Genomic DNA, 23,874 nt, shown 5'->3' on the forward strand with positions numbered 1-23,874 from the left:
TTCCTCATAAATATTCACATACGATGCCAACAGTATTTCTATCAGCACTCGGGGTGGGGGAACAACGACAGAAATCCCTCCCCAAGACTGAGGATCCCTTACTAGTTCTATCTGCTGTTCTGCCCTTTTGGATGGGTAGAGAGAAAATTGGACAATACTATTTGACTTTTGCATGTTGCATTCATCTCAGAGGCTGTCCAGGGTATACTAATACAGAACGATTTCTGAAGACAGAGGATAAAAACGGCATCTTTGACTAGGGAAAGTGTGTGGTCAAAGAAGCAACAGGACGCGAATCCTAAGAGGGTGGCACAGGGTGCCTATCATCTGTAATCAAATAGCTCCAGGTGCCCTAGGCAGGTGCTGACCACTCCAGAAGCTCTTTTGCAGTGGGGTTCTGATGCGAGACACCTTTCTGTTCAGCCCCATGTACTTTATCTGCATGGACTCAGCCCACACCAACACTGCCCCCAGAATTCACAGCACGACACGTAGGCTCAGACCTATTTGTATTCCACTTGAACTTTCAATCTGTAAGCCACCCGGGGACTATGTTAGGTAAGAATGAAACGGGAGGTGTTTACAAACTGGCAATGAAACGCGATATTTATCCTGTCAGTTGAAATGACAGATGTAGTTTTTTGTTGAAATTAAAATTGTGAGGCGGTATCACTTTACCCTGGGCGGTGCCGCCAGATGCATAGCGTGCGTCTGACAAAGAGGCAGCCTGTGGTCATTTGAGCCAGGCTGTGGCTTCAACCAATTCCATACAGAAGCACTCGTTAGAAGCCGTCACCTGAGAGGAAGCCCTGCCCACGTTAAACACACAGAACCACGCTTGTCACGCTTGGGAAACTGAGGTGGAAACTGTTGGTGTGTCTGTCTGTCCCTGGCCACAGACATCATCACGATCAGAGAAGAGTTCCAGGGCACAGAGGTGAAGTGAGTCAATCAGCCTTGTAGTGAGAACGACCCTGAATTCCTGATCCTCCTGCCTTCCAAATTCCGGGCAATACCACCATGGTGGCTTACTTTTTATTTTAATCCACAATAGTGGTTCTTGTCTCAGACCACTGGACCATGATCCACATACACAGCCTGGGCATGCATCCTCTCCTCTACAGCTTCTCACTGGGCGTACACAAGTTCAAGTAGTAGGGGCCGGAGGGCAGACTCCATGGGGTTGGTTTTTATTGTCTTCAGGATGGTCCTGTGTATAGGTTGTGACTGTAAACACTTTTTATATTATTGATCAGTGAGTTGGTAGCTCCTGATCTGAAAATAATATTGCCAACATAATAGATACAGAAATCTCAAAAAGACCCTTATGGGACTTTTTGAGGGTTCTGTGGTCTAGGGGCCCAGAACTGGCATGTAAATACACGATACCAGAGGGCCCTGGGCTCCATGATGGTATGAACACTCATTCTTTTATACATTCCCCTTTTGGATGTGTTCTTGCCTCTTTTGCACAGGGCCTAATGTACAGTGCTATCTGGCTGCCACAGACAATCCCCGTGCAATTGTATCCTCTGCCATCACCTTCTCTGGACCCTGCAGAACTTGGTACATTTTCCCGCAATGTGACCAGCTGCTCAGCTGCAACCTCTCCTTTGCATTTATGTGTTCACATGTGCGCGATGCATCTCAGGGAAGATGTTCCCGAGGCTGTCTATGAATACAGGAAAGGCAATAATGGTGAGGGGAAAAAGGAATTAAAAATTAGAACTAGATGCTATATGCCCTGGACTGATAAGAGTGGAATTTATCAGTGGGAACACTTTCCTGGGTCATCAGTTACAAGATCACTGAAAGACAGGAACAGCAACCAACACATAGCTCACACACCGTGACAGGTTTCATAACCAGTAAACCAGTCTGACAAATAAAATGCCAGCATTTGACAGCTCGAATCCTTAAAGCAAGATGAACAAGTGGCCCTGAGCTACTCACCTGAATGAACAGCTAATGCCAACAGCTTCCAGACAGGAAGGAGCCTGTCACTATGGAGGGATATGTGGCAGCATGAACATGGACAACTGTCACAACTCAGGTCATCTACATCCACAGATCGTGATGGGAAAATGTTCCCTGATAAAATTAGTATTGTGGGTTGAATTACTCCCCTGTTCTCAAGGTTCATATGGTGACAGCTTAAGCCCAGGCATCTCAGGACATGACCTTGGAAACAGAGAACACTGTTATTATCAGTTGGGAGATGAACACGGTGGAGGAGAATGGGCCACTGATCCTACGTGGCTGTGGCTACGGTTTCGATGTTCTCTTCTGTAATTCCCACTGAAATGTAATTACATCCTAACAATATTAAAGATAGAACCTCATAAAAGTTATTAAAGCATGTGGACCCCACCCTTGTGAATGGATAAATGCTACTATTCTGAGAGAGGACACCTTACAAGTTTAGCCTCTGGTCCTGTGTCTAAAGTAAGTGATGCTTTCTGCTGTGTTGTATCCTAGTCAGAAGGTCTCCACCAGATGTCCTGGACAGTCCATTGTCCAGAAATGTACAGATAAACTTATGCTCACTGTGTGTCCTCATTCTCAGGCATTTGGTTATAGCAGTACAAATGGTCTAAGACAAACACTGTGCTTCCGAAAAGGGGAGACCGGGACACAGAAACATATATCTATCAGGGAACGCTGGGTAAACCTCAAGACAGAGATCAGAGACAGATGTGTTTATAAGCCAAGGAACACCACACTGCCAACAAACAACTAGAAGACTGGAAGACAGCCCTGGAGCAGAGAGTCTTCCTGGCACCATTTGGGATTTCTAGATCCCAGAAAGATGTGAAGAGAGATTTCCAACATGCGAGCCATTCTGCTGGTGGTGCCTGCTGCAGCAGTGTTACATGTGGGCCATTCTGCTGGTGGTGCCTGCTGCAGCAGTATTACATGTGGGCCAGTCTGCTGGTGGTGCCTGCTTACAGCAATGTTACATGTGGGCCAGTCTGCTGGTGGTGCCTGCTGCAGCAATGTTATGTGTGAGCCACTCTGCCGGTTGTGTCTGCTGCAGCAATGTTACATGTGGGACCCTCTGCTCTTGGTGCCTGCTACAGTGGAGCTATAGAAACATTATCTTAAGACATGGAGGGAGGAACCTTAGCCTTTCAGTTTTTCCTGCTAAAAGGTCTTTATTTATACCCTAGGCTATCCTGAAACTCACAATCCCCCAGCCTCAGTTTTCCAACCACTGGGATTACAGATGGTTAGCACTGGTCCTGGCTACTACTCCAAGCTTTAAAGGACATGGATACCAATGGTGTCATGAAAGAATTGTGCTAAGTACAAACTTAAGAGAAAGGACAGAAAGTGAGCCATGGAGCGAACTGAAACAGAACTTTGGCTTGGACAATAGGAGAGCCCAGAGAAATGCTCTTAACTGCTTCTCACTTAAAAAAAAAATACAACAGCAACAGAGCCATCAAAAGGAAAGTCGTGTTTAACGATGTGAGGATAATACTTTAATTAGACTTCTTTCCTAAGACTTTGGAGCCAAAGACTTTTGGGCACAACTCTCAACTAAGAGACAGCGTTTGGCCTGTGACCACCGTGTGTGTTTGGGGACAGAGGAGATGCTTTTAAGACTAAAGCAATGGGCCACCTAAAACATCAGACTGGTCACCAAAACCAGATGCTGTCTTACTGACATGGTGGATAGTTATTACACTGCGCAGAAATGCAAGATTGGCTTGGGCCAGCGAGATGGCCCTGCAGGTAACAGCGCTTGCCTGACAACTGAGCTTGATCCCTGGCTTCCTCAGTCATGTGACCTCCATAACACACACAAATACAATTTTAAAATTAAAAAATTAAAGGTATCTTTATGAAGCAAATAAATTTCAGTATGAAGCAAAGATCAATATGGCATAAGGAGACTGGTAAATTCAGAGAACACCAGAGGACCTTGGATGATGAGGAATGAGATGCCCTCCTTTTGTTTCTGAGAAGAGAGCCAGTTTCATCAGTGAAAATAAATTTAAGCAATTAAAATGTTTCTTCCCCTGAAATACATCAATACGAACAAGAGAACAAGATGCCACCTAAAATTATCTTTGACCTAACTCAGAAGGAAATGAAAACTAACATCTACCGCAGGACCCCCAGAACGGAAGAGACAATCCAGACAAGTGGAAGTGAGATACGGACAAACTAGGTCTCAAGAGGTGAATGTGGGACCAACGAGATGGCCCAGGAGGTAAAAGTGCTTGTCTGACAGACGCAGACCTGAGTTCAGTTCCTGGATCCCCACAGTGGAAGGAGAGACTCTGAAAGTTGTCAACACACACACACACACGCACACACACACACCCTTAGAAATCAACATGAGCAGTTCCAATTTAATGATTCAAAAGAAAAGAAAGTCACGAAACAAAAATAAAGTCAACAATCTTTTTTTTTAAAAAAAATAAATATGTACCAAGTCATTTTTTTCTAGACGAGTTGGGGAAGGTCTGAGATTTAACCCACTTAGGTGATACCAGAGAATAAACACTCCAGGCTCTCCCATCTCCAGTTTCCCTTTGTGAATTCTGCCTGTCTTGCAAGGCCGGGCTTAAGAGGCCCCTTCCCTGTGACCTCTTGTGCAGCTCCCCTAGCCCCCAGCTCCCTCGGGTCCCTACCAGCTCAGCATTTATGACAAAGCACTCAACAAGGGGCATACGTTTTGTGGGGATCTCCAAACACAGCTAACAAAACGTGCCTAGCAAAAGGAAAATGTTGACCAGGAGGATAAAGGTGGGGGCTCCACCCGCCACCCCCTTTACCCAGCAAGATGTATATGGTCGGAGAGCTTAGGTTGCTTGGAGAGGCTGGCATACTGGGCCTGCGGCAAACAGGAGACGGCAAAGAACTGCCCACATCACCCTCTGTGGTCTGGAAGTTTCTTCCCACAGGCTGTGGGAATCGGCAGCAGGACTGAGGCTTAGTTGTATTTTCTGCTTGTTTGCTTTGGTGATGGCTGCTGAAAGAACTGGGGACAGACTGAGGAGAGGGAGCTTGGAGGCCGGGGCAGACAAAGGCCTCTCCACGGCGGTGTTTGCCAATGGGAGGTGTTGTGTTCTTTCTATGGGCTTCATGTCACTACTAAAACAAGCAAGTTTGCATTGCCTTCATATCACGCAACAAAACAGCAGCCATCGCTTCCTTTTCTCCCCTGCTCTGGTGTCCTTCCTCTCCCCTCCCCCTTCTCCTGTCTCCACACTTTCCTTCTTTTCTCTCCGACTTCCTCCTTATTTCCTTCATTCTTTGTCTCTTTCGTTTTCTTCCTTCCTTCCTTTCAGAACAAGGGTAAACTGGAATAAAAGGAAGGTTTGGGGTTCCAAGGAGCTCTAGGCCTTGGCACCATCAGGACACAGAGTCTCGATGTAGGAGTGAAAGGAAAAGGAGTCGGGGTCCGGGGAGTGCTAACGCAGGCATCGGGAAGAGCGGGGTTTCATACCTAGGGAGAACAAGCAAAGATGAGAACGGAGGGTGACTGGGGGCTGTGTGATTTCTAGACCAACAGCACATGAGGTTCCCTTGGGACACCGTAGCTTAAAGTGAAAAAGCCCCTCTATCTGGACACACGCAGTGGGCATCAGCAGGGGAGTGACTACCCCTGTGGGAAGGGATGGAACAAATCAGGGAGAGACCAGGTCTGCTAGAGCCTTCTCTGGTGGCAAGTTATGAAATCTTAAAGGAATATGCACTGTAAAGGTGGGAAGAAGATGGAGGAAAAACTGATGGGAATAGACCATGTGGAACTGTTTTACTATAGAAGACAAGGGAAAAAAAAAACCTTGAGGAAACTGGTGGTGCAAGGGAGAAGTTCTCCACGGAAGTCGCTTCCTGACTGGAGATGCCATGGGACTAGCTGCCGCCAGCCCCTGTCCCCACATCTCCCCCACCTCAATAGATATTACGTCCGATCTGTCAGCTCAAGGGAGTCCTTTCTCCCTCAAGTTTTCTTAGGTGAGCAATGAGCAAAGCACGTGTTTTGGGCCCTGCTGTAAGCACCGAGCACAGGGTAGGCACTCGTTGCTGGGAAGGATGGCAACCATCACCCTCTATTCTAGCGGCCCCTCAGTGACGCTCCTGGGATTCTGCCCACGATTCCTATTGTATATGACAATGGTGAAATGGATTGAATGCAGGGAAAACAGGCAAGCCCAAAGAGTCAATGGGAGAGAAACAACTCAGATTAGGATAACCTGACTCCAAACTACGTGGACGCCTAAGTGAAGGCGATGACAGCAGCGGGCTGACGTGCTACAGGAGCGTGGGCAGCCTTCAGCACTGCTGTCTCAATCATTAACGCCTACACATTGCTCTTCCTGCCTTGGAGGCCTATGGACAAAGATGCAAAGAGGCAAACAAGGGCAGAATGCTCTGTGGCGCATAGGGTTGGCCCAGGCTTTCCTCCTTTGTCTTCCTGTAAGTCATAGGGATATAGCCAACGTTTCTTGCCCGCCTGCCATCGCTCTGGCCTGACTCTTCTTGTGTAAGCTTTGAGGGGTAGAAAACGAGGAAGTCCTGAGCCCAGAGAACCTTCCCCAAGGCCTTCCTGGGAGAGGTCTCTCAATATTGAGATTCTGTGGTGGCTACTTCCGAGCAGGCTAACTCAGTCTCAGATACAGAATGAGAGAATTACAGAATGGTTTTTTGATGTCTCTATTTGGGCTAGAGAGATGCTTGCCAGGGACTGAAAATAAGGATATGCAGCCAGCTAGAGAGTTAGCTGCACACCTATCACGCTCATTATTGGGAAGCTGAGGCAGGAGAATCACTTGAACTCAGGAGTTTGAGATTCCCTGGGATAATATACCTAGCCCCTCCCCCTCAAAAACAAAATACAGGAGTTCTAACTTGTTCAGAAAAAGAAATCTGAAGATTCTGATGATCAATGGAAATTTTACAGAAAGCCTTTTGGGATTTTGAAGAGTAATATTAGATTATTACTATTATGTGTGTGTGTGTGTGTGTGTGTGTGTGTGTGTAAATTTGAAGGTCAGAAAAGGCTTCAGGTCCCCCAGAGCTGAAGTTATAGATATTTGTGGAACACTTAGGTTGTTACATGGGTACTTAGATTTGAACTCTGGTCCTCACAGTTGTAGCAAGCAACCTTAAACCTGGAGTCCTCTTTTTCCATCCTGAACTATTGCTTACATGTTTTGGATGGCAAACTTATACAGATTTTTTTTTTCTTTTTCAATTTTCACTGTATGGGGCTTGGTTCAGTCTGTTCTAAGGGCTGAATTACAGCAGGGACCACAGACTGCTCTTGATTTGCTTGCAAGCCTGACCAAGAGAAACAGAACAAGAAAGGTCACAGCAGCTGCAGAGGGGGAACCCCGGCAGGTCACTGACATGTAGCACGTGGGAAGAAGGGAAAAGCAAGACTGTGACCCTGGAAACCTGGCCCCGGAGACACCAGCAGCTTGTACGTGAGCAGAGGCCCCCAGACGCACTGAAGGGCAGGTCCAGGCAGAGCATCTCCCCATCACATTTTATCTCAAAAGAAGTCAGCACCAGTGCAAGAAGGGCTTGCGACGAGGGTCCCATAACTGTCTAGAAATGAGTAAAGGCACAGGTCTTCTGTTAGGTGTGATTCCGACTCTTTTAAAATGGTTTGTATGTGTGTGTGAGAGAGAGACCAGTTCCGCATGCCACAGAACATGTGCGTAGGTCAGAGGATAACCTCAATGACAGTCCTTATCTTCTCCCCTGTGTGTGCCAGTGTCCCTTTGTTTTTCTCCACTGTACACAGTAGACGAGCTGGCTCACAAGTTTCTAGGGCTTCCCCTGTCTCCACCTTCTGTCTGTGCCGGGAGCACCAGTGTCACAGATGTTTGCTGCTGTGCCTGGGGTTCAACCTCTGATCCTCAACCTTGCATGGCAAGCAGTTTATTCTTGAAATCACCTCTCCAGCCTATGACTTTCCATGAGCTGATATGCAGATGCACTATATCAGGACCTCCAATAGCCAGCCTGATTAGTGTATTTATAACCGTGTCTAGGACTTGGAGCCACTTTCCCTATTTTAAGTCATTGTAAAAGTTTGATTGTATCTTAGCTTTTATGATGTAGAGTTGGCCTGCTCTGGGCTTTGTTTCCAGCTGGCAAAATAAAGTTTCAAATTATAGCCCTCCCCCTATGGGAGAAGATAATCCAATTTATGACTTTCCAAGAAGAATCCTGTCCACATTCAACTCTAGGACACTCAGCCAAAGAAGATGATGGGACCCCCGTTGTTCGAGTCGTTTAAATCCGATTTGTGCGATGTGCTGCCCCGTATTCCATACAGAGCGCCCATCTGCACAGGGATGGGGTAGATGCTGGAGTTCTGTGCTGTCGTTTCTGTAGTTCAGTCTGCACCGTTACCGCTCTGGAGGCCGGATAGCGGACACTTACAGCAATTTCGCTGTCACAAGAAAGCATCATTTTTCACAATTTACATGAAGACTCCTCACAGGGAAGAAACCTTTAATTGGCACTTCCCCCTCCCACCCCCGTATCATTTAAATATCAGGCCAGCTGGATCCCCACAGCCCCTGTGAATTTAATCAGTGAGCGCTTCTCAGAACCTATAGTCCATAATCACCCAGGGCTTGAGCTGCATCTGTCGCCCAAATCTGGCTGTGATGGTTTGTCATCGTTAGCGCTCCCTGGCTGGAAATGCGTCGTCCCACGGCACCTCTGACGCCCTCATTTTGTAAAAGGGTCTTAAGGGAAATACCATCTTTGAGTTTAAGCGCTTTCCAAGGACCACAGGATTACTTTCCTCCTAACTCTCCCTTACCTAAATTCCTGTTAGCAACATTCTTTCGAGGCTCAAATTATGTGACTGCCTATGCAGCTCCTATTTTCCTAGCTGCATTCCAACGTGATATTTCAGTCCTTACCAAATATACCCCCTAATACCGGTTTTTCTTTTTTGTTCCCCCCCTCTCTCACTGTGTGTGCGTGCGCACGTGTATGTAGTAACAGACAACCAGATGATACTAAATAAAAATGTCACTTTGCTCTGCTCCCCTGCATGAGCCACTGTGGTTTATTAACCCAGCTTTTATTCTTGAAACCAATCAAATGTGACCAGGGACCTGAGTCATCTTTGTATTAAACTTGGCAACAAATAAAACATTGCCAGGACTACAGTGTGTCATAACAACAAAGACACATTAGCTGGAAGGTCCTTGAAGCTCTTAGCGGGTCTTGTTGAGGAGACGGAAAGCGTGCAGAGAGCGGCTAACAGTGGGATGTTTCCCAGATGACAAATGAACAAGTCGTTTGTGTGGTCACAGGCAGCGTTAACTACCTAGCTGCCAAGAGCGTCTACCATAAAAGAGAATCAAAAGGTAGATATGACTTAGTCCATAAAATGTCTATAGTACCTGAGTTTGGATTCCCAGCAACCTTCATAAAGGCTAGGTGTGGTGGCATACATCTGTAACCCTAGAACTGAAGGCAAGGGAGAGGCAGGAGGGTCCCTGAAGCCCACTGGCTAGCTAGTTTAGCAGAACCAGGGAGCTCCAGGGTCAATGATCAACCCTGCATCAAAAAACAAGGTGTAGGGCTAGAGACAGCTCCATGGATAAAATGATAGGCCTGCAAGCATGAAGACCTAAGGTGGGCGGGTGTACGAGTTGGGGTGTGTGTGGCAGAGTGCTCAGGACGCAAAGACGGGACCCCCAGGGACAACTGGTTAGCTGGACTAGCTGAATTCAAACGTTCAGGTCCAGCAAGAAACCTTGCCACAGAAGACGGAGAGGCATGGAAGAAGACATCTGATACCAAACTCTGGCTTTTGGGGCCTTCATGTGCATTCTCATACATGTGCTCCCCATATATGCTTACACATATATACAAAGGCACTGACTCTTCACACGGATGCATACTTGTACAAAAATCAAAATAAGATGGAGAGCGACTGGGGAGGAGAACTGATGGTAACCTCTGGCTTCCACATGTATGTACACACATATACACATGCCTCTACACAAGCATACACACACACAAAGGACATTAATATGTTCCTTAATGTGTGAGAGTATTGCTGGTGGGTATGGTGGGGTTTGAAGCATAAGGACAGCATCATCAAGATAACTGCAAAGCACAGGAATTTGTTTTTAAAAAAAGGCCTTATATTTTATTTATTTGGCATGTGTGCACATGTGCTACTAGTTTTTAGAAGACAGTTTGCCTGAATCAATTCTCTCCGTCCATCACTTGGGTTCCGGGGATTGAACTCGGGTCATTAGGTTCAGAAGCAAGTGCTTAACTCACTAAGCTATCTCGCCATCCCAAAACACAGGAATTCATTAGCCATGGAAAATCACATAGCCAACATCCTTTAACCACGAACAACAGTAATCACACAATGAAATAAAGCGATGAGCAGCTGCCGGGTGCTCTGACCACTATGGAACAGGCACCCAATAGCTGCCCCCACCCCCAAGAGAAAGAAATTCACAGGGGTGAGGAAACTAAAGCAGCCGGAGTCTGAACAGGGCCTTGCAAAGTTGGGGAGCAACTGCTTATAGGCACATCTGCCTCAGAAGTGTCCCAGATATGGAGACAGGGCTCCCACAGCAGCAAATCCACCAAACCTGACCAAAACATTTCCCCCATTTTTAGTTTACAAAAGGGAACAATAACAGTTAAGGGGCATTCTCTAGGTGTTTGCCACCAGGAACTAAATATTAAGCTACGCTGGAGGAAGACACACAGGGACTAGAAAGGGAAAGAATTAATAAGTTCTCTCTCTCTCTCCCCCTCTCAAAATTTCTTTTAGCTGTTTTGAGAAGTTCTTGATCTCTCTCAAATGAATGGACAAGAGAATCCTCTAGCATCCAAGTCAGGAAATAAGTTTTAAAAATGTGTAAAGGTACTTTGCTTTTTATTTTCTTGGCAAGGTTGGCTTGTTCATTTTTAGAACGTAGGTGTAAAACTCTCTGGAAGGCACAGTGTATCTCAATGAGATGCATGTACAGCAGTTTGTCTCATTCTGAAGACAATTAGATGAAGTTTATTTGTACAATTATTTGTAGTTTTAGGTCTCAGAGAAGATGCGTTTCCAATTAAGAGCTGATGATGTACCTTAAAAACACGGTACGGTGAACCCCTGGCGGGCCCCTCCCTTGTTGGTGTACACAAACACCAATATCAAGTGGTGGTTTGGTCACGTGATCCAGCCCCCAGCTCCTACAAATATAGAACATGACCATAAAAAGTAACGGACTGTGCCCTGGCTAACTAATTTATGACAGCAGATGCAGATCGGAATGCCAGCTGGAATTCCCTTCTCCTCGCTGGCAAGGATCGCATACACAGCTCTGCACAGGCCATGGGAGCTCTGTCCAGAAAAGACCGCTTCAGTTATGGCTTGCTGAAGTGGGAGCCAAGAATGCATCTGAAGAAAAGGCCCCAGCAGGCTCTTCCAGGGTGTTTAAAATTTGCTAAATGAGTCAGCAACTTCTTTTCAAATTTGATTTTTGATTCAGGTCTTAAGAGAGAGATCTTGCAACTCTTCCAGCTTTTCATATCGGATTTACAATGGCAGGCAAGAGGCCGTTTAGCTTTTCATTAAAGGATGATAAATGGCCGATAATTATTTTTATGAAGAATTCAAAGTGATTTTGACACAGAACAAAAAAAGATAATGAAAAATGCCTTACTCACATAAATACAGTCTTATCCTTTATGTAGCATTTATCACCAAGGCTGTGTGGAATTCTAATAAATTTAGGACGAGACAGTAGATAAAATAGAGGAAGGCATCTTTCTCGGTGAACCTTCACCCCTCGGATAATCTCCCAGATCCCCAGTGCGTGATAATCACCTCACTTCCTTTGGACAGCCATTCATTATCTGATTTGGGTCTTAGACAAGGAGAAATGAGCTAATGTGTGTGCCTTATCAGATTAAAAACAACAACAAAAAAGCCACCCCTGAGTGACAGTTCAGCGGGACAGGATCTTAGCAAATCCTTTTTGCCTCCACAATGCCGAGCTTCCAAATAGCTATAAAGCTACCAGCCTCAGCCAGAGCTCACAGCCCATCACCGCTTTCTGCTGCTAAAGCAAACAGTCTGGGCAGGATGCTGTCCTCTCTCTTTGGATCAGCCTCCCCACTGCATCCTGATAAGCCGGTGATTAGCTTTCCTTTTGGGATTCAGTCCGGCCTGCTTAGCTTCAGGCTGTCAACTGCAGTGGACCCTGATAGTATCATACAACTGACGCCTCTCTTTCCTTCCAGGGTATTTTATTCTGCATGAACCCGCATCTATACTGATGCAGGAAGCAGCTTTCAATGCTAGCTAGCCAGGGTGCAGTTATCAAGGTCACTTTTGGGCCCTGCGTAGCAACAGTCATATGAAAAAGCAGAGGCTTCCTTTTGCCTCATTTCTCTATCTGTAACATGAAACTGCCCATCAGGCTGCTGGTTATAAAAACCAACCTGCCAGGCAGAGTGGAACCAACCTGCGAAACCAGGCATAGTGGGCATGCTTATAATCCCAACACTGGGGAGGCTGAGGCAGGGGAACTGCCATGACTTAGAAGCCAAATTGGTGTATATTGTGAGCACCAGGCCAGCCAAAGATACACAGCAAGACCGTTTCACACCAAATCAAAACCAAGGAACATCCAGCCCTCTCTCAGGAAGACATGGATTTTTGACCTTCTGAATGTGTGTTTTATTTAGCTTAAGCTTAAATGTTTCTCCAGAAATTAAAAACATGCTTTATTGCCTGTGGGTGCCTTTGAGTTGGTCCTGAAGGGAACCAACCTATTTGGTAGCAACAGTGAGAGCAGAAATGTGTACATATTTATGAAATGAACATATTGGCTCAATTTGGAAAAGAATCACCAGTTGGATTCAGAGGTGCTATTCCTCAGAATGATCCATTCAGATTGCTGGGAAAAAATGACTCTGGAAAGAAAATGCAATCGAGCACGATAGCACAGGTAAAACATGGACATGTTTCACTTTTTTATTTCCCTAACAGTTTTGTTTCTTCTGTTTTCAAGATAAATGAAAAAAAGTATTTTTTAAAAAATCCATTAAAATATGGGTGGGTGGATGGCTCATTCAGTCAAGTGTCTGCTGTGCTAACACGAGGACCTGATTTCGGATCCCCCAACACTCATGGAAAAGTCAGGTGTAGTGTCCTGGACCTGCAATCCCAGTGTTGAGGGGGTAGAGAGAGAGAGATCCCTGGGGGCTTGCGGGTAGAGGGGACAGACGATGGCCTACCTAGCACAGTCAGGAAGCACAGGAAGCATCAGGTTCAGTGAGAAACTCTCAAAAACAAACCAAAACAAAAGAAAAATAAAACTTCAAAGAGATTTTAGGAGGCTACTGGATGCCAATCTATGGTCTCCATGTCCTCCTCCACCCCAATCCATTAGAAAAAAAATCCCAGTTTTAATCATTGCATGGTGTTCTCTGTCACGAGGGCCCTGACAGCAGAGCTTAGCGTAGCTCACCATGGTTAAGTCCTTCAAGAAGATTAAGCAGAGATGCCGAGACATTTTCTGGGCATGAACTTAAGAAACACTTTGGAGTTTGGATTTGTGCAATCATTTGCTTTTCCCTTACAATGTCCAGACCTGCCACTAACATCAAGTAATTTACCCCAGACACATTCTGAGATCAAAGCCACATGACTACTTGGACATCACAAAATAGTGTCCAATAATGTGACTTTTTATGGCTCCGGTGAACCGAGGCAAACAAGGACGGACTCAGTACACGCGAAAGAAGCTACCAGTTATTCGTACACACACAACTCTGTTCATATGCAAATGTAATCAACACATTCATTTGTTGGATTTTTAAAGCAGTGATGGTTCCTTTTCATTGTCAACTGGATTTGGAGTCACCTAGGACACACAATGTGGAGAGCATTCGTGAAGGGATAGAAAGATCTAAGTGAGGAGGGGAGACCCAGCCTGAATGTGGGCTGCATTATCCCATGGGGCGGGACTCCAGGTTGAATATGAAGGAGAAAGCAGTTGGGCAGTTGGTGGTGGCACGTGCGTTTCATCCCAGCATTCGGGAGGCAGAGGCAGGCGGATCTTTGAGTTTGAGGCCAGCCTGGTCTACAGAGTGAGTTCCAGGACAATCAGGGCTACAAAGTGAAGCCCTGTCTTAAAAAACCAAACCAAACCAAACCAAACCAAACCAAACCAAACCAAACCAACCAAGCAAGAAGGAGAAAACAGGCTGAGCAGCAGCATTCATCTCTCTGCTCCCTGACTGCAGGCTCGATGTGATCAGCCACCTCCCACACCCACAGTAGCGCCTTCCCTGCCAGGATGCGCTACACTCCTGTACTCGGAGGCAAACCAAATCTTTCCTTCTGCTCTTCAGGTGCTTCTGTTAGGTATTTCCTTATGGAAATGAGAAAAAGCAACTAATAGCAAAATCTTTCTTTCGGATGGCTGGGGAAACGAAGTACTAGCTTGGAAAACCCTTATGAGTCTGGAAAACCAATATATGTGCTCTGAGAGAGACTTCTCTACAGCCAGATCAAGTGACCCACTCTGGTAGTCTTAGATGCTGGGAGAAGTTGTGAATTCTTCCTTTTATAAATACGAATGGATTAAATCTTCTAGCGTTTCTTGCAGCCTCATTTAACCATGAGACTAGATGAAGTTGACATATGCTGCTTCCAGGCCTGGCCCACTAAAATGTTTTTAGAAGGAAGCCTGCATTGTCTTTCCTAAGTCAGTGCTGAGGCTCTAACCATGGCAGAGGACTCAAGAGAGCAGACGGCCACTCCCTGAATGACCAAAGGCTGAGCCGTGGCAAACACCAGAGTAGAACTTCTGTAAGAAGGAAGTGGGTACTCCTAGGAGCCTTTAGGATTTGGGGACGTCTTGCTAGAACAGTTGGGCTATACGGATTATTCCTAGACTCTCTCTAAGTCACCTGACCCTTTCATGTTTTTTCTCATCTAGTCCTCATGACTCTAGGGATTACTATTCATATTTCAAAGATAAGAAAACATGGCTTAGAAGCGTTAATTGCCATACCCCAGGCTATTTGACAAGCTTGGCTAGAGTACCTCAGTGGAAACATCTGGTGGGTTTAGCCTGGCTAATGCTCCAGTAGCTACTTAGAAAAAGACAGAAGATTCTTGACATGGAAGGCACAGGAACACTTTGTTATTCTAGTGTTTGGATTAGTGGAGTTAATGTGTACTAGACCTGGGACTCAAGTCAGGGTGGGCTAAAGTCATTAGTTGTTCTTCTTGAATACCATTCCAGACTTCGAGCTGGCTGTGCGTGGTACCATTTGGGAACCCAGCACTAGGGAAGTGGAGGCAGGAGAATTAAGAGTTCAAGGCTGATTTGACTGCATTGCAAGTTCAGAATTAGTTTGGGATATATAAGAGTATATCAAGAAATGCACATGCAAGTACACACACACACATTTCATTTATTTCCTTAATTGATAGATCAGAACACAAAAATGATACACCATTATGAGATAAAATGTGATGCTTCAATACATATATACAGTACAATATACATTATATAATGGTTAAATGAAGATAAATGCCTCTACCTCTGCAAACATTTGCCCTTTGTTGTTAAATCTTTTCAAATCCCAGGCATATTTATACTTCCTGGAGTTCTGTAGCTTCTATGAGCCTAAATAATTAGTTGGAGGTCTTAAGGCTATTGCCTGCAAGAACTTGCTTGGTTTAAAATGGGTGAATATTAACAAATTTGAAGAGTGTTCCAAGCACTGGTGAATCCTTGCGAAGGCGTGCTTAGCAGATGCTGTGCTGAGGAGCGCACATCCTGAGACAAGAAGCAGCCGGCCAAAGCTCTGAGCCTCCTTTCATTGCTCACTTTTTTAGGCTGTGCTCACAGTGGAAGGAAAGACTGGGTTCTAAATTCCTGCTCTCTACGGAGGGGGCGGAGGGGGCACTGTTTCATCTTAACGTGGGAGGCCAAGGAATGGGAAAGCTGCTCAGAGGTAGAGTGCTTGCCTGGGTTGTGTGGGGCCTTGGTTCAGTCCTCAGCACTGGTGATGAGTACAAGTTCAAATAAAGATGAGGAGAGACAAGACAGAAGAGCTGTGCGCACACAAGCACACACACATGTGCGTACACACACAGAGTGTTTATAAAGAAGAAACCATAGTTTCTCTTGGTCAGTAGCTCCTCTCTTGCTCTCCATCCTCCTCTCTCCTCTCATGGTCCGGTTTAGTCTGCTGGCCGTGTTCAGCCTGGACTCTTCCCCCTGCCTGATTTTCCCAATTATATCTACAATAAAAATCTCTTCCATACTTTAAGAATCGTCAAGTTCTCCCTCCTTTTATTTCATTCGCTTCATCCACCAGCAAGTTCTCCAGGTGATTAGAAGCAGCTGGAATTGACATGCTCAAGGCCCTGAAATGAATTTGAGCTCAAGGCAGAACGGGGAGAGCAAGGCGTACAACACAGGTCAGCCTGGGCCAGCAGGCTCCCTGTTACTCTGGGACACTTTAGAACTGTGGGTTCCTGGGACACACTCCAGACTTACTGACCTGGAAAGTCTGCAAACGAGGCCCAGTTGTAACCTAACAACCCTTCAGGGGATTCTCACTATGCCAAAGCTTTGAGAGACTCTGCTGGATGTCAGGGAGAGGGGAAGTCATAGCAGTCTTCTCTCCCTCCTGGAACAAGGAAGAAATCACAGCACAAAGGGACAGATAGGGCATGGGTCCCATGAGAAGGTGCCATTTTTACTGTGGCAATACTCGATGTAATTACCTGACGTGAGCGAGAAGAAAACACGGAACACGCAACAAACCTGCTTAGGAGTTTATTAGAGGGGGTGCGTACAGGCCTGGGAAATTGGTGTGCAGAGAGAGAGGAAGATGGCGTGTCCAGCTTTTTAAAAGCTGCCTAGCGCATGTGCACAGGGGGTTGGCGTGACTATGTATTACACAGATGATGCAGATGGTGGTCTCACACATGCGTGCAAGGGTTTAGCTGAGTCATATGTGGAAGGAACCATGAATGAACACACATGGGTCACGTGGGGCCCTTGAACATTCAGGCAATTGCCTGAGGGCCTGTGTAAACACGCATGGCTCTAGAACCCAGAAGTGCAGCCTTATTTGTGGCTGAATAATTACACTCTATGATTCTAGAACTGATACTGGGAAGTGGGAACACCAATGCTCAGCCTCACACTGCTTTCCCGACTGTGGTGTGACCTCCTGAATCTGCCTTTGTGTCAGAAAAAGTTCCAGAATAGTGCTCTTGGTTAAGAAGAAAGGGAGTAGAGGAAGGGGTCCAACAGAGATGTGAGAACCACAAATGACAATTACAAAACAAACCAAAGCAAAAAAATCAGCTTTCCATTTTACCTAATTTACCTACCGATCTGTTGGGCCTTGCTGCACCAGAAGTCAAAGAAGCAAAGCTCATGGAACACCTCAGTGCACACACTTTCCTTGAAACCATCTTTCCACCTTTTACCAAGAAGGCAGCATAGTAAGAAGGGGAAAGTGTAGATGCTATATCCAGGATACAAAGCCAGTATCCTTGACCATGGCTCGTCTTGGAATGTCCCACTTCATCAGCTTGTGTGAACATATCGCTTGTTCCTGCTCTTCTTGTGCTCGCGAGTAAACCCAGGGCCTCCCTCATGCTAAGGACATGCTCTGCCGCCAAGCTATACCCAAGCCCCGTCCACTTGCTCATCAGTTTTAGTCATCACCTAATATTTACAGAGTGAGTTTCTTCAGTGCAAAGTAGTGAGGCCAATGGAAAGAATTCTTGTTCTACGTTTCGAGCACCCACAAAGTGGAGTGCCAGGGAGGAAAGTCTGTTCTTGCTCCACCTTGGACTCAGTGGAAACCACGCATCCCACCTCAGTCAAAAAGGCTAAGGCAAGAGTCTAGAAAGCATTTCTCAGGTTGAGAAGCCAAGGGGCAAAAGTCATCTAGATTGGAACCTGGAAGATTGCATGCTTGCAGAACCACCCAGGTTTTGCGGTAGCTTCTTTGACACAGAAGGCAGAGGCATGCCCATATCAGGAAGGGTTTACAGCTGTGTTTACAAGTGAGCATCACTTGTAGGGCCCTGGTACTAAAGCCAAGGCCATTCCTCAGACCAATTAAGTAGGAACTCCTTGGGATGGGTCCCATGCATTGGGGCTTGTGATGTCTCATCCTCAAGGTCAATTTGACTACAGTAGGAATCACACAGGTGACACATCTCGGTGTCCAGGAGGGAGTTTCTAGAGAGATCTAACTGAGCAGGAAAGACCCACTCAGAATGTGGCGACACTATGCTATCCCAGATAGAATTTTAAAAAAGAGAAAGCTAATTGAGCACCCGTATTTGTCTCTTTGCCTTCCCCACTGTGAATGCAAGTGACCATCTGCCTCGTGCTCCCACCACCAAGCCTTCTGTGCCATGACGGACTGTACCCTCAGACTGGGAGCCCAAAGAAACCCTTCCTTCCTTAAGTTCCCTTTGTCATGCATTTTATGATGAGAAAGGAACAATTAAGCATTTTTCTTTTTAAAAAAGAAATAATAATAATAATAATAATAATAATAATAATAGCACAGGAGAACTTCACAGGTTCAAACCAGGCAACCAACATCCCAGTAACTAACAAGGGATATAGATAAAGTACCACTCCTTACCAAGAAGCTATTTGTAATGACACCTGCTGGAAAAGGGAAAACCCATGTTCTCCAGTGGAGTGTCCCTGGGCTCTAGCTTTGCATGCTTTTGTTTTGGTACTTTTTGTGTTATTGATTTTGTTTTGATTTTCATTTTTATTTTGAGAGAGAGCGAGGGCAGAGAGAGCGAGCGAGAACATGAAGTTGGGTGAGCGGAGAGAAGCAGAGGATCTGGGAAGTGTTGGGGAAAGAATATGATCAAAATATATTGCACGAAACAATTAAGTTGATCTTTTTTAATGAAAAAAATTTCAGGTTACTGCATAACCCATCCCTTGGAAAGTGAGACAGGGAAGAACTTTCTAGAGAGGGTTGAGGGTCTTGGCTGCTACTATGAAGGAACCTGGTGCTGTCCTCTGAAGGCCAAGTCCTGGATCCCCAGTGCAACCGTTTCCATTTTAGGAATTTGCTTTAGAAGTCAAAAGAAATGATTGCCTACTTTGCCATAAGGATATTCAATTTTTCCTCTTTACTGGTATAATTATTATCAAATTGAAGATACGAGATAATCAGAACAATTGCTCCTTTCTCGTGTCTTGGCGGCTGCTAATAGATTTACATTTTACTGAACAATTTCGTTATTACATAATGGGCCTGGTGAAAATGTTATTATGAGTTGCTGCTGAAGGAAACGTGGGCATTTCCACGATACCAGGTGGGCAGTCTGGCTGCTGGCGGTAGGGCCTGGGTGTAGAGAATGGGGAAGGTTGTATTTATGTAATGTGCTGGAAAAGACCCTGTGATGTCACTTTTCTTAGCATCTGCTCTTGTCTTTCTACTCATTTGCGCATTAAGATTTACTCTGGGCATCATAGAACTATTAAGATAGATTAAAGGTTATCAGAATTACTACCTGGAGGGTACCGCTACAGTGAGCAGGCAAATCCCCTAATATCTCTGTGTGTCTGTTGGAGATTGGAGAACACCCTTGTGTATTGTTTTTTTTTTTTCAGGTATTAATCACTTTTTTTTTGGAGACTGCTTTTCATTGCCCTACAGAGTTTGTAGATCAGGCTAGCCTGGCTGGCCAGTGAGTCCTGGGTATCCCCCTGTCTCAGCTTCTCAGAGCTAAGATTACAAGTGTACAATACCATAATCATTTTTTTAAACATGGGTTCTGGGGACTTGCAAGGCAAGCACTTTACCTACTGAGTTATTTTCCCAGTCCTTCTAAGAGAGGTTAACCTGCATTCCTGTGGCAGAGAAAGGCAAGGTGGGATCCACACAGGTCCTTACAGACTCACGAAGTTTCTGATTAGTATATGATAGCCAGGGCATCACTCGGGAGCTTACTGCATGGCACTGGGTCTCAGTCCGTATTCCAGACCCAGTGAGTCAGAAACTGCTTCCAAGTTCCCTAGCCATGGCCAGCACAGGGCACGAGGAAGCACCAAGTCAGCACACTGTGCTACTTAGGACACAAAAGCCACCAAAGTCAGACTAAGGATTTTCAGGGAATCAAAGGCCAGCAACCCGATAAGAAGGCAATGCAAATTTGGAACCAAATCTCATGGTGAAAATAGGAAAGAACAAGTCACAGACGTCATACGTAAGCTGCTCTTTAAAGTGGTGATGTCATTGTCATTGTATGTGCTTGGCCATAATTATAATTTATCAGCAATGAGAAGATATATTATAGGGGCTTTTGTCATGGCAACAGGTATGATACACACATAAACTTGTCACTATATATATATGACGTTTGTCACCAAGGCTATAAAGGTGGGAGAGATACTGCATTATGGTCTAGATAGAGGCAGCGTTAAAAGAAATGACACTTCCAGTTTCCTTTGATGTCTCACCCTGTCCTCTCCCTAGGCAGTCCAGTTTGTTATGATGCCCTCTTACCTCCTGGGGTTGTTGGTACTGAGAGGCCATGAGAAGGAAAGCCCGCTGGGCCTGGAAAGCACTGTGTACCATTTCCGCCTGCAAACAAGAGAAGGCAGCAGTTTCAGCGTTTGGGCTCTAGACAAGTATCGAACGTATCGCTCATCCATCCACTCCACCTCAGCCGTGACTATAACCACAAAGCATGCAAACATATGTTCACACAAGACCTGCAAATGCATAATCACACCTTCATTATTCATAATAGCTAAGACGTGGGAACAACCAAATGTCCGTCAACTCATAAACAGATTTAAAAAAATGACTTAGCCACGAGATGGTGTATTATTATGTAGCTGTTAAAACAAAGTGCTGTCACAGGCGGTGACACAGACAAGGCTTCAAAACATTATGCTGAGTGACTGGAGCCAGTCACAAAAGAGTGTGCCTGTGTGATCTCATTTACAAGAAATGTCCAGAATAGGCAGCTCTATAGAGAGAGTAGGATAATGGGTGGCAGGGGCTCAGGGGAAGAGGAATGGGGAGGAAACTGCTGACAGATCACGGATAACTTCTTTTGTGGTTGGTGAAAATGTTCTGCCGTTAAGGCTGGGCTGATGACTCAGTGGGTCAAGTGTGCCACGCAGGCAGGAGGATCAGGGTCAAGCTCGCAGAACATATGTGAAAAGGCCAGGCACGGTGGTGCTCACTTGAAATCCCAGTCATGGGGAGGCAGAGATGGGCAGATCTCTGAGGCTCACCAGCCAGCCTAGCCTATTTGGTGAGCTCTAGGTCGGTGAGATCTTGTCTCAAAAAGCAAGATGAACGGCTCCTGGGAAACTATACCTGAAGTTTGACCTCTGGTCTCCATCGGTACCCTCATCCATATAAATATCCAGCCAATTGCATCTCCCTGTCTTCCTCTTTCTTGCACCCCCCCCCACATGCACGCACGTACACACACATGCAAGGATGGGGGTTGTTCCCCAATTAGACAGAGTTGATGGACTTCACATCTTCCTGTCTATATTAAAAACCTCAGAATCATACTCTCTGTAAGTGTGGCTATTAGGATATATGACTTGTACCTCATGGCTGGGCATGGGAATATATACTTTAAACCCCAGTACTTAGAAGCAGAGGTAGGTAGATCTCTATGGGTTTGAGGCCAACCTGATCTACATAGAAATTAAGTTTCAGGTCACCCGGGGCTACACAGTTAAAAAAAAGATTCAGCCATCAAAGTTTTCAAAACATGTCTCACTGGGACCTGATCATCTGGATCCACCCATTCCTCCACTCTTAACACAAAGGACTTGTATAGGTGGGATTGTCCTGGAATACATAGTCATTTTTTTCTTATCTTCTGTTCATAATTAAATAGTTCTAATTAAGTATAGTAAGGAAAATAATTTTAAATATCTATCGTCTACAATTAACCTTAGCTAGCGACTGAGCATATTATGTCTATGTTTTAAGAACAGCTGTATCACTGTTTTAGTAAATGAAAGCAACTAACGTGTGGTGTTATATGTGTATGTGGGGGTGCATGTATACATATGTGCATGTCTGTGTGAAGGCTCAAGATGAATGTTGGGTGTCTTCCTCTATTGCTCTTTATTTTTTGAGTAACTGAACCTGAGACTCATCTATTGAGACAGGCTGGCTGACCAATAACCTTCAAGGATTTGTCTCTCAGCTTCTAACCTGCGCCCCTCCTCCAACAGGGGTAGGGATGCAGGTGTAGCTGCTATGTGCAGCTTTTCAACTAGGTGCTGGGGATGGAAACCCAGGCCCTCAGTTTGCGTGGTAGGCACATTATTGACTGAACGATTGCCCCTGCCTCGGATCATTTTTTTCTTCTTTTATTTTAAGTCAAGATGTTTCGGCGATTGAAGTTTTAATAAAAATACCAGACAACCTTTACCACCTGGGCTGTCTTCACAGTCCTGCTCCAGTGAGAGCATTGCTTTGGAACAAAGCCCAGCTGAGTGATTTTCTTCCCTGAAGGAAACTTGCTTATTCTGGTTGGAAGAATAACTTCTTCACCGTTGGGGTTTAAGAGCCTAACTGAGACACGCTTGCATTTTGAACCTCCTCTATTATAGTTCTTAGGGTATATCTGCCTCCTTTTCCTTTTCCAGAAGTTTCGTTTTAACACGTTTCAAGTCTTCTCTTCCATTTGTGAGTGCCTGCATCCAAGGACTCTGACAAGGATATCCTGTTATCCTCAGGGGATAACAGGGTAATACTGGAGTGTCTTTGTGTCTTCTGGATTCTCTCTTTTATTTCCTGGTCTGTGATTTGAGCTCACTGGGATCATAGGAACAGTAAGTACCCCCCCCTCAGGCCCCCCACTAACAATAGATACAGTTTCAACAAGTCTTATATACATATTGTTTCTTTGTTAGTGGTTTTTTTTTTTTTTTTTTTTTTTTTGAGACAGGGTTTCTCTGTGTGGCCCTGACTGTCCTGGAACGCACTCTGTAGCCCAGGCTAGCCTCGAACTCATAAATCCACCTGCCACTGTCTCCTCAGTTCTGGGATTAAAGGCATGTATTACCATGTCTGACATTTATTTAAAAATACTGTTTTTAACATGCATATCATTTCTTCACTCTCTGCCTTTTATTTCCTTCGCATGGCTTCATTACCCAGTTTTAAAAAGCTCTCAAAAATTGATTTGCTATCCCTGTCGATGTCTTAAGTGTGTTATACTTTGACCAAGTCACCATGGGACCTTGTTTCTGTGTCCTAGTTAGTTTCCTTCAAGGGCGCTCAAGTTTGGATCAGGACTGTCTTGCCTATTGCATGTGTGAAGGGCTGGCTCCCTAGTTTGAAGGGATGCTTCATAAATGGTGGGGCTCAACAGGAGGCTTTTAGGTTATTGGTGTCCTCGAAGAGGATTCTGGTACCTCAACCTCTTATAGCTCTGATTCTATTCTGCTTAATTTGTTAGACATTCCATTACAGTAATGGAAATTAACACAAAACATGAGCCTGTGCCCTTCTACTTTGCCTGCTGTGCCACCATGCTGGTCCTTTTGATCTTGCTCATTATTTTATGTGTACACTGATACTTAAAACCTTCTCCTAAAACATGGGTCTCTTGCAGCCATATTGGAGGTCAGTGTGTTTTCCTCTCTAAGCAGCGGTTTGAAAGTAGAATCTTTATGATCTACCTCTTTTTTCTGGGGCCTGGTGTACTATGGCTTAGAAGCAAATATCTCTCATACGAGCATGTGTGTGAACATACAAAGGCACTGGTGGGGCTGTTTGGTGAGGTGGGGATTAGCTAGAAAAAGTGGGTCTTTGTAAAATGGGCCCGAGGTTGACAGCTTACTGTAT

General features: G+C 45.3%; 1 protein-coding gene across 3 annotated transcripts in view; it reads right to left on the bottom strand.

The window, feature by feature from the left end:
- The window catches only part of LOC121443245 (adenylyl cyclase-associated protein 2), a 141,533-nt gene that overhangs the window by 62,421 nt on the left and 55,238 nt on the right, over positions 1-23,874 (bottom strand). For all 3 annotated transcript variants that reach the window (XM_041644927.1, XM_041644928.1, XM_041644929.1), the window contains one exon: positions 20,548-20,625. In XM_041644927.1, the coding sequence (XP_041500861.1) occupies positions 20,548-20,625 (78 nt within the window). The remainder of the gene's footprint in view (positions 1-20,547; positions 20,626-23,874) is intronic.

This window comes from Microtus oregoni, unplaced genomic scaffold (assembly GCF_018167655.1).
Source record: "Microtus oregoni isolate MIOR12 unplaced genomic scaffold, Mior012 000103F_ref0000194, whole genome shotgun sequence".
In the NCBI taxonomy this organism is placed as follows: domain Eukaryota; kingdom Metazoa; phylum Chordata; class Mammalia; order Rodentia; family Cricetidae; genus Microtus; species Microtus oregoni.